An 11678-nucleotide genomic window follows, 5' to 3' on the forward strand; every position below is an offset into this window, starting at 1 on the left:
CAGCAGCAGTGTCTTTCTTTCAGTGTCCAAAAAGTCCCGGAGAAGCCAACCAAATCCCTGCTTGCATGAACTCGGTGATGAGTCCATTCAGTGGACTCCGGCACCCTGCTGGATCCACAGCAGCGGGAGCCCGGCACAAGCCCCCTGCCCAGCGCAGCCTGGGGGCAGCTCAGGCCTCCCTGGAGAGCCCCAGCCCAGCAGGGAACAGCCCGGCAAGGCCACCACATTTCTGGCCTGTCATCTCCAGAGACAGAAGTGGCCTCACCAACCATTTCACAGCCCTGTTGCTGCTGCTCAGCTGCTCAGGCTGACGTGACCTCACAGCTGCTTTGCTGATGCCACTCCTGCTGCTGGCCTATCAGGGACTCAGGCAGAAGTGACCTCACAACCTACATGGAGGCCATCAACCTGCTTCTGGATCATCATCAGCAGAGACAGAGGTGACCTTACATGAATCAACAGCAACCAAGAGCCTGCTGATGACCTATAATCCACAGAGAAGGAAGTGACCTCCCAATCAGCATCAGAGCCATGTCCCCACTTTTGGTCTATCAGGTCCTCAGGCAGCAGTGACCTCGCAATGAACATCCAAGCCATGTGCTTGTTTCTGGCCTATCACCACCAGGGACTGAGGTGACATCACAAGAACCTACATGAGCCAAGAGCCTCCTGTTGGCTTGTCCAGAGAAAGAAGTGACCTCACAAGGAGAATCAAAGCCATGTGCCCACTGCTGGCCTATCAGCACTCAGGCAGAAGTGACCTCACCAGCACAAACTTCAGTCTTCTACCTGCTTCTGGCATATCAGGTGCTGATGCAAAAACGATCTCACACCTAGCACCAAAGCCACAAGCCTCTTCCTGGTCTCTGAGCATCAGGCACAGAGGAGACATGAAAAGAAGCGACATGAACCAAGAGTCTGCTGTAGGCCAATCAGCTTCAGAGAGAGAAGTGACCTCAGAATATGGATCTAAGGCATGTGTCTCCTGCTGGCCTATCAGGTGCTCAGGCAGCAGTGACCTCCCAAGCACAAACCCCAGCCATGGCCTGCTCCTGGTCATGTTCTCACACAGAAGTGACCCTGTCATTGACTCCCAGGAACGTAGGGAAGGTTTTTTCCCAGGATTTGATTGCTTCTGCAGTGGCTTCCCAGGAGCTGGGAGAGGGCCTAGGAGGTAGCAGTGCCCTGGCCCCAGGCACATGTCAGCACCTTCACCTTGCAAGCTGTGGGACCGGTCCTTCCTCCCCTCAGTCCTCTGAGCAGCCAGCTCCTCCCCAACAGGGTGGCAAGAGCCTGAGGTCTCCTTGGCCACCCAGAGGGCATGCTCCTGATGGACTCCCATAAGCACTGCCGGCTGCTTGTCCACAAGTGTCTGGCCAGGAACCATTTGCAGAAGAGGGTTGATCAGTTATCCCAGCGCCAGGCAGTGCAGTGCCATGAGGATCCCGCCAGGCCTGTTCTTCCAGCACTTCCTCAAACAACATGCTTGGGAGGAACAGGAAGGGCCAGGTCCCACCTATGCCCATCCACCTGGCTGCAGGGAACACCTTGAGTACTTATGGGAGTCCATCAGGAGCATGCCCTCAGGTGCTGCTGGTCATGGAAGAAACGGCCTTGCCAGAGAGGGGGAAAATCCACCCATATTTGGAGATGTTTACTGGTGGGACTCCTGGCCTGAATTTCCTCCCTTTTGGTTCATTTCTTCTTTCTTCCTCCACCTCTCCCACAGAAATTTACCTTACTCTGTGAGGTGTGTCAGGAGCCCCTGGCATGAGCAGAGGAGGCCGTATCCAGCTCCATGGCTCAGGTCTTGGGGTCCTTGGCACCTCAGGAGGGTCCAAGGCTTTTCCAGGTCTTCGCTGTGAGGTCTCAGGCACACATTTCCTTTTTCAGTGGGCTCCCCAGATTACCAGCGTGGCATTTCCCTGGCCTCAGCTCTTTCTCCACAGTCCTGATCTATTACGGAAGGGGAAAAATGGAGTTCAGGGTAGACTGAGGTGGGACCAGAGGAAGGATCACTGAAGAGCAGAGAAGGCATCAATCAGTTTATAGTCACCCTCAGGATATTCAGTCCTAATCTTTTATCTTTCAGACGAAACTCAGGCTTCATCCTGCAGACACTGAATACAATGAAAAAGAGATAATCTTCCTAAAGACAAGCTAAGGTCCTGCAGGAGCTGCCTCCAAAATTTCCAGCACCACATGGTAACACAGCTACCCCAGGGCATCTCAGGCAGCAATAGCCTCTCTCTGTGGCCAGATGAATCAAGCCCGAAAAGGAGATCCTAGTCATAAGTTGAGATCTTCTCAAAAAATAACTCACTGCAACAATTGAGAAGAAATCCTCTATTCCAAAACTTCAAAACACAGTTCTTACCATTGCCAAATAATTTTTTCTTTCTTATGAATTGGCAGCACCATGTTCATGCACTACAGGAATTAGCCTGTCTATGCGAGTGTACACATACATACATATATATGTGTGTATATATATATATATATATATGTATATACACACACACATTATTCATCAAAATACATTTGCAACCAACACTCTGAATGGAGAAGCTTCATTTGGAGGAACTACTTTATTTTAAAAGTCATGTTTCAGCTCTCTTCTTCTGCCTCTCTGGCCTTTCTTCTTCCTCGGCCTCTTCTCTCTTTACAGAGCTCTCCAGGGAACAGTGCACTGAATCACAGCACTTAGGGTGGACGAGACCTCTGGATGTCATCTAGTCCCAGCCGCACTGGTCAATGCAGAGGGAACTAGATGAGGTTGCCCAGGGGCTCTCCCAATTTATGCATTGGCCATAAGGGTGCTGAGAGTTCCCTCCATCCCATGGTCCAGGCCATTCATAAAGGTGTTAAACAGTCCTGCCCCACATGTTGATCACTGAGGGATGCCGCTAGTAACCGGCTGCCACTTGGAACTTGTACCACTGATCACAGCGTTTCAGCCTGATGGCCCCTCCAATCTTCCACCTGCCTTATGGTCCATTGATCCAGGGCAGAGCTCAACAATTTGCCTATAAGGAGACTCTGGGGGACTGTGCCAAAGGCTTTGCTAAAGTGGAAGGTTCACAAAATCCCTGCAAAATCCCCCTTGTGCACACAGGCATTCATCTGATGGTAGAAGGCAATCAGGTTGGTCAGGCATGCTTTCCATTTCCCCTTGGTCAACGCATGCTGACTCTTCCAGGCCTTGTCCTTCATAGGTTTGGAGATGGTTTCCAGAAGGATTTGCTCCATCACCTTCCCAGGGACTGAGATGAACATGACCAGCATGTCATTCCCCAGATCCTCCCTCTTGCCCTTCTAGAAAACAGTCGAGATGTCTGCCTTTTCCCAGTCATCAGGAACCTCCCTGATTACCATGACATTTCATAGACAATTGGGAGCAGCACTGCAGTGACTCCAGCCACCTCTCCCTGCACCCTGGGGTGCTTCCAGTCTGGTCCCAGGGACTTGTGTGTGCCCACTGGGCAAAAGTCCTCCCCAGCAGCATCTTTGTCCCCCTTGGGTGAGGCTTTGCTAACACAGGTGCTGCCAAAGGACTTGGCGGCCAGGGAGGCCTGGCAGTAGACAAGACCAGGAAAAGACAAGGTGAAAGAGGCAATGAGCTCCTCAGCCTTTCCCCTCTCTTTGTCACTACGTTCCCTGCCCCACTGAGCAGGGAGAACACATTTTCCTTGGATGGCTGCCTTGTGCTGCCAACGTCCTTGCATAAGACCTTTAGGTTACCCTCCCCATCCCTTTCTAGATCCAGCTCCAGCCCACCTCCATCTGAGCTTTGGCTTGCCTAATTCCATCCCAAACAAGATGAAATCCTCTCTGCTGCAGTCCAGGGTGGTGACTCTGTTATTCCTCTTACTTCTCCACCATCTCACAGTCACTGCTGTGACAGACAACCTGTACGTTCACATCCCCATCCAGCCTGAGCTTCAGGCAAGAAACCAAGGGGAGGGTGGCACCATCTACTTAGAGGCATGAACTACAGAGGTACAGAAATCACACCGCAGAAAAGCTTGTTGTTTTCACTTCACCCCCTGAGGGGATCCTGGCAATGGCCTTTCAGGTGGTTAAAGGTGGATGCCAAGAATTTCCGTTGTAATATAGATATGCCTGAGGCAGTGCCTCCCAGGCTGCCCTTACAGAGAATGGAAAGGAGGAAGTGTTCACCTGCCTTCTTTTAGATGGTCGCATAAAGCACAAAGGACTCCTGTCCCAGAGACATTTGCTCTGTGCTTGAACTGGGTCCTGAGATCATAGGCTTTCAGGATAATGCAGGTTGAAGATACCACAGGAGGTCTGTAGTGCAAGGTGCTGCTCAAAGCAGGGTCAGATAGAGGGTCAGAAATCAAAGAATGCCCCTGCCAAAGGACTTCTGGGGATGATAGTGATGGAGAAGTCAGTAGAGGGTTGATGGGGTGGTACAAGTCCCATGGACAAAAGGGTTTCCTTTTTCCCCTTCTCCAGAGAATGAAAGCCTCAGCTCTCCACAAAGAAGAAGCTGGGACACTAACTTTGCCACTAACATGGAGATGGAAAAGATCCTGGGTCCCTTACAGACAGAGGCTGGTCCAAAGGCCACCACCCCAATGTCCCAAGAGCCCCAGGCATGCCTGCCTTGCTGCTGGGCACCCTGCAGCCCCAGGCAGGAGGTGTGCAGGGAAGAGAGTGGTGTCTGCAGCCTGCAGCCGTTGCCACCCAGCAGGTGTGGTGGGACCCTGGTTCCCTAGATGAGACTGGGCTCTCCTGCATTTCCCCAGTGTGGAGCCTGTGTCCCTTCCAGCTGGGAATACAGCCCGGTAGAGAGAGTTAACACGGGAAACAAAATCTCTGTTCCGGGGTGTGAAGAGAGAGAGGAGGGCAGAGGGGGATCTGCTCATGCCCTGGGCAGTGATTCCCTCCCTGCAGCCAGGACAACCCTGCTGATGACCTGTAACCTGTGAGCCCAGGATGGGTGACTCCGATCTGCTCTGGCTCTAAAGATTTCTCAGCCCTTAAGACCCAGGATGCAAAGCACCGGTCTGGGGACACCTCAGCAGTCGAAGGGCCCAAATGCCTTGCGTGTTACTGAGAACTTTTCTGCATTCTCCCGGCACTGGTTTGACTCCTGTTGCCCATGGAGCAGAGATTCCTTCTGAGGATGAACTTGCTCACTGTGTGACTCTGAGGACAGGCTTGACCAGGCAGTCCAAATGCCTGCAAGGCCTCAACCCTACAACAGTGTCCCCTGCCCAGCACTCTACTTTCCAGCCCCTTCCTCCTAGAGGATTTGGGTTGGGAAATACCACCAGAGATCTCCAGGACCACGATCTGCTCTGAGCTGGGCTAACTTGATAGTTAGATCAGGTTGGTAGGTGCTTTCTCCAGGAGGGTTTTTATAAGATTTGCTGTCCCGTGCCGCAGTGCTGCTCAACTACCATGGATATTTCTTTATTTTTTCCTTCAGCTCATTTGAAATTTCCCTTACTGCCTCTTCTCCTTGTTGTCTCTTGTCCTTTCCTCCCCTTGTCCCCCACCCAGACCATCCCACCAACTTTGACTGAGGACAATCACAGCCTCACCTCCAAGCACAGCCTTGCTGGGATCTCCTGGGACCACGCTGGCAGGCCGTGGTGGCCGTCTCCAAGCAGAGCTATGTGCTGCAGATCCCTGTGTGGTCTTAGACGAGAACGTATGGAGACATAACATGACCCAGGGCAGAGCCTGTTGGCTGATGCCAGGGCAGAGCTGGGGCAGCAGGCATGAGAGGAGAAGACCTCCAGCAGCTCCTCTCCACACATGGGAAGGGAGTTTTGCACCCAGTGGTGCTCCTGAGAGAGGATGGTGACAAAGGATGGGGGCACTGCGAGCTGCAGTGCTGGGCACTGACCATCTGTGCTTGGTCTGGGAGTCCTGGCAGGTGGTGCTGGTGCCTGCAGCCCTAGAGAAAACCACGATCCTGCTAGCAGCTGTGAGTTTTTTCCATGACCATTGGGAACTTCCTGGAGTGTCATGGCTCCCATCTGCGTCTCAGCCCTCCACTGGACCAGCCCTGCTGCCCTGCACACAGTCCTACTGTGCAGGCACCCCACAGGACAGGCTGCATTCTGGGTTGGGGAAAAATCCCCCCAGCATGGTCCCCATGACAGCCCTTGGTGTCCTGTCCCCCTCCGCCCTCCTGCCTGGCAGCCTCCCACCAGTCCCCAGCCCCTGCCCAGCCCTGGTGCTGTCCCCCTGGGCTTAGCAGAAGGCCGTGCTCCAGGGTTTGCTGGGGTCTGGGCTCAGAGAGATGCCAGGAAGTGTGGCCATTCCCCCCATACAGGTGCTGAGCCCAGCAGGCGGATGGAGCTGGTCACATTCAGAGATCACCCCTCACCAGGACCATGGGGAATGGCCAGTGCTGGAAATGGCTGGTACGAGGGGGTGGGTGTGTGAAGAGTTTCCTAGGGCAATTTCTACTCTCTTTTCAAGCAAAAACAAGATCTTTGTTCTGACAGATCCTGTTTGAGGCCCACCATGGGGGAGGATGGACTGCAGGCCCTGTAGATGTCCCCAGGACCTCCTCTGCATGCTCCCTGTGAGCGCTGCAAAAGACCCAGAAGAGGGCTCATCCTCCCAGGAGTCACGGCTGGACATCCAATCCTCCAGCTGAGCACAGAACCCTTTCTGGATGTAATTTTTCATGTAATGGCCAGCATGCAGGGTGGGAATGATTGTCTCAAGGCCATGAGCTGGAGACAGGGCCTGAGGGGCAGAAGCAAACTGATATGGTTCCTGGATCCCGCTTCCTTCAACGCAAGCCCCCACAAAGGGTCCCAGCCTTCTTTTTGGTGCCACCCCTCAGGAGGGACAATGGCAGTATGAGGGTGGGGAGCATTCATCCTTCTTCAGCCACTTCCCAGGCCATGTGGAGGGCCAGGACAGCAAGGACTTCTGGCTCTGCACCGTGAACTTCCTTTAGTGTATCCACACTCTGCATGTTTTCTTTGAATTTTGTGTCAGCATTTTTCTCTAACGGTGCTGCTCTGCAGAGCGAGCAGACTGTGGGGCCACAGGACCACAGGGTGACTCTGCACTGGTCATGCTGGTCAGGGTGAGAGGCAGATCCAACCAAATGGGCATCACAGCCTCTAATCTCTCCAGGGGACTGCGGCTGTGGCAGGTGCTTGGAGGGGCTATGGAGAATTTCCAAAGCTACTAGTAGTGTCCAGGTGCACCTCTAGATCCTGCCCCTGGTATTTCACAGAGGGTGACAGGAATCAATCTCCAGTCTCCCTTCCCCATGCCAGCTGGGTCCTCACTGCCTCTCCTGGGATTGCAAAGTCCTCCTTTCTCCATGGATACCTGGGTTTAGTGCTTTACCTTTAGGTGACTCCACCTTGGAGGACCTCTCCCTTTGTAAGGTTCCACTCACTACCCACACCAGGCACACACTGTCCCAGGAGATCCCCTGTGCTCTCCTGGCACCTCCAGATTCCCCTCCAGAAGGATGGACATCTGACACTGGGCCTTAAAATGTGGGACAGCTGTGGGTATGTAAATCCATGACCATTCATCCCCTCCACTGTCACTGGACACTGATGGGTGAGTTCTAAATCCAGCCCTTGGTGTCTAGGAGCTCATTACATGATTAAGAGCTTTTTGCTCCTGAAACCATGGAGAACCCTGTGTATTAGGCCTTTCTGGGGTGCAATTCCTTGGGCCTATTCTTGACACCATCTTTGGAAAAGAAGTCCAGCCTTCAAGCACTGCACTGGGTAGAACCTACTTTATTTCAGAGATACTGTGAGGGAGTCAGCTCTGACCCACTGTTGGGCACAACTTTATATGGGCACCAGGTGAGACAGAGCAGTCTCAGTGAAGGTGGAATGAATCCAAGCATTTGTGTAGCAACATAGAATCACAGAATCACAGAATCGCTGAGGTTGGAAGGGACCTCTGGAGATCATCTAGTCCAACACCCCTGCTCAAGCAGGGTCACCTAGAGCACATTGCACAGGACTGCATCCAGGCGCGTTTTGAATATCTCCAGAGAAGGAGACTCCACCACCTCTCGGGGCAACCTGTTCCAGTGCTCTGTCACCCTCACAGTCAAGAAGCTTTTCCTCGTGTTCAGATGGAATTGTCTGTGTTTCAGTTTGTGCCCGTTGCCTCGCGTCCTGTCGCTCGTCACCACTGAAAAGAGTCTGGCCCCATCCTCTCGACACCCTCCCTTCAGATACTTGTACACATTGATAAGATCTCCTCTCAGCCTTCTCTTCTCCAAGCTAAACAGGCCCAGCTCTCACAGCCTTTCCTCATAAGAGAGATGCTCCAGTCCCCTAATCATCTTTGTGGCCCTTCGCTGGACTTGCTCCAGTAATGCCACATCCCTCTTGTACTGGGGAGCCCAGAACTGGACGCAGTACTCCAGATGTGGCCTCAGCAGGGCTGAGTAGAGGGGGAGGATCACCTCCCTCGACCTGCTGGCAACACTCTTCCTGATGCACCCCAGCATACCATTGGCCTTCTTGGCCACAAGGGCACTTTGCTGCCTCATGCTTAACTTGGTGTCCACCAGCACTCCCAGGTCCTTCTCCGCAGAGCTGCTTTCCAGCAGGTCAACCCCCAACCTGTCCTGCTGCATGGGGTTGTTCCTCCCCAGGTGCAGGACCCTGCACTTGCCTTTGTTGAACTTCAGGAGGTTCCTCTCTGCCCACCTCTCCAGCCTGTCCAAGTCTCTTTGAATGGCAGCACAGCCCTCTGGTGTATCAGCCACTCCTCCCAGTTTTGTATCGTCAGCAAGATTACAAATATTAAGAATAACAGTCACAATAAAAATAAAGTGAACAAGCAAAGCCCAGTCGTGGTACAGGATGCTGTGGGAGTCATTTGTGGAGAGCAATGGCAATGTTACCACTACTGAAAATTGTCCATGAAGTCATTTTCCTCAGGGCATCTTTGAGCTCCTTGTTCCTCATGCTGTAGATGAGTGGGTTCACTGTTGGAGGCACCACTGAGTACAGAACAGTCACCACCAGATCCAGAGCTGGTGAGGAGATGGAGGGGGGCTTCAGGTAGGCAAAGATGCCAGTGCTGACAAACAGGGAGACCACAGCCAGGTGAGGGATACACGTGGAAAAGGCTTTGTGCCGTCCCTGCTCAGAGGGAATCCTCAGCACAGCAGTGAAGATCTGCACGTAGGACAGCACAATGAAAACAAAACACCCAAAGGCTAAACAAAGACTAACCACCAGAAGCCCAACTTCCCTGAGGTAGGATTCTGAGCAGGAGAGCTTGAGGATCTGGGGGACTTCACAGAAGAACTGGTCCACTGTGTTTCCTTGGCAGAGTGGTATGGAAAATGTGTTAGCAGTGTGCAGGGCAGCATTGAGAAAACTAGTGCCCCAGACAGCTGCTGCCATTCTGACACAAGCTCTGCTGCCCATGAGTGTGCTGTATTGCAGGGGTCTGCAGATGGCAACAAAGCAGTCATAGGCCATGACTGTGAGAACAGAACACTGTCCTCCTAAAAAGAAGAGAACCAGGAAGACCTGGGCAGCACATCCCAAGTAGGAAATGGCCCTGGTGTCCCTCAGGGAATTGGCCGTGGATTTGGGGACAGTGGTGGAGAGGTTTCCAAGGTCAAGGAGGGAGAGGTTGAGGAGGAAGTAGCACATGGGGGTGTGGAGGCGGTGGTCGCAGGCTACGGCTGTGATGATGAGGCCATTGCCCAGGAGGGCAGCCAGGTAGATGCCCAGGAAGAGCGAGAAGTGCAAGAGCTGCAGCTCCCGCGTGTCTGCAAATGCCAGGAGGAGGAACTCGTTGAAGGTGCTGCTGTTGGACATTTGCTTCCTCGGGGCTTTGTGGACTGTCCAAGGAGGAAAAGACAGTGGCAAGTTAGAGCAGGCTTCTCTGAGCCAAACCCACTCTGTTTCTCATAGAAACCCCTACCTTTCCTCTGTCCTTTACCTTCGCTCAGCTCCCTTTCTACAGCTCTGTTTAATGGAGGTAAATGGAGGCAAATGGAGGTGTCAGACTGACCCTGCTATGTGGTGGGATACCTGGGGATGGGCGCTGGGAGTGGGGGACTTGGTCCAGGTACCAGTGGGAAGTTTCTCTATTTACCATGATGAGGGCTGAATAGAGCTGTCGTGGCAGCTGTGTCTGAAAGAGAAGACCCTTGTGAGGGATTCATCTGCCCCAGCCTTGTCCTCTTCATCAGAGGTGTCTGTATCTGAATCAATCACACCAGCTGCCACTCCAGCAAGGCAGAGAAACAGTCAAGGGAAGGCAGAGGGTGACCTGACCCTTTCTAGATGTCTCTGTCCCAATGGGATAGACCCTGTCCTCGCACCCGTTTACCATCTGTGCCCTTCCTGCAGGCACTGCAGAGAGAATGGGAAGTGACTAGCTGTGATGCACACATCCTACAGCAGTTTATGTCCACCATGTATGTGGAAGGGCTGTTCAACTCTTGGAAACCCACTTTTCTCTGCAAAATGATCAGTGCAGGAGTCTGATGATACACAAACACACACACACACACACACACACATCTCTATTTTAGATGCCTCCTTCTCACCGTGGGAGCATTCTTTGAGGGGGTAGAAATCTTTGGCATTTCAGCTGCTCTCAGCATGATCCCTTGTGCATCCCAAGAGGAAAGAAGGACTCGCTGTTACTTTGAATAGGGTCACGGGACCTGGTCTGTCCATGAGTCTTGCCCCTCACTGCCCCAAATTTGCACTTCACTCAGAGGAAGGACAACCAAATTCACAAATTCCTCTAGGTAAGAAACATGACTGAGCTGGGAGCAGAGGAGTTCAATGTCACAGGGAAGATTTCCAAATTCTATGCTCTCAGCCCCGAGACGGAGAGAGTGATGAAGAGTGTGACAAGGTTTCTCACTCACATGACCAGACCAGGGACTCTCAGATCTTACAGAAATGCTCCAGGGAAGCTGTGCTTTTCCAGAGGGCAGCTTGCAGCTTGACAGCACAGCCCCAAGAAGCAGTCAAGGGTCCTAAAGACGGACTCTCCTAAAAGGAGAGTCAGCTCATTCCCCAACATGATGAAATGCATTGCCAGGAGCCTCACAGGTTGGAAGGGGATTGGGGCTTCTCACTGCCAGGAAGGGAACACCATACAGGACACTCAGGGCTGGTAACAGCCCCGAAAGGTCTGAGAGAAACCTCAGCAAGTCCCTTCATCCTCACCTCAGCCTACAGACAGCACCACCATCACCTTCTTGGCCTCGGGAGGGTTTGCCTGACCTGCTCCTTAGAACCTGCAAGCACAGAGACGCCCCTGGACAGGGCCCTGCCTGTGGGAGGTGTGTGGAGGGCCGGAATGAGCACACAGAGGGTGGGAGGGGGTCTGTGAGCACCGACCAGGAAAAGACATTGGGACAGAGAAAGAGCTGTCAGCAGGGTCAGCTCCAGGCAGCGGAGATGGGCAGGCAGTGAGAGGGAAGTGCCAACAGAAACATTATGGGTGGATGGAGTTGAGCAAGTCATGGTCAGGCCCTGCAGTGCCGACACCTCCCTCAGGGAGCTCAGATCTCTTCTGCAGAAACCTCCCAGTAGCAGGACACTGCCCAGGGCCATCCCCATGGTTGCAGGTGCTAAGGAGCAGGTCACATAAACCCTGAGGAGGCCAGCAAAGGGGAAGCTGGTGCTGTCTCTAGACTAAGGGGTCTAAGGAAGGAG

The 11678-nt window shown here is 53.1% G+C and overlaps 1 protein-coding gene across 1 annotated transcript; it reads right to left on the reverse strand.

Annotated features, from left to right (window-relative positions):
• Positions 1-8954: 8954 nt before the first annotated feature.
• Positions 8955-9440, reverse strand: LOC136993162 (olfactory receptor 14J1-like; the record flags this gene model as incomplete). Its single annotated transcript, XM_067303172.1, has 1 exon — positions 8955-9440. A coding segment is annotated over one exon (486 nt), but the record flags the coding sequence as incomplete, so codon positions are not given.
• Between the last annotated feature and the right edge of the window lie 2238 nt (positions 9441-11678).

The sequence above is a fragment of the Apteryx mantelli genome, chromosome 11 (genome assembly GCF_036417845.1).
Source record: "Apteryx mantelli isolate bAptMan1 chromosome 11, bAptMan1.hap1, whole genome shotgun sequence".
Taxonomy (NCBI): domain Eukaryota; kingdom Metazoa; phylum Chordata; class Aves; order Apterygiformes; family Apterygidae; genus Apteryx; species Apteryx mantelli.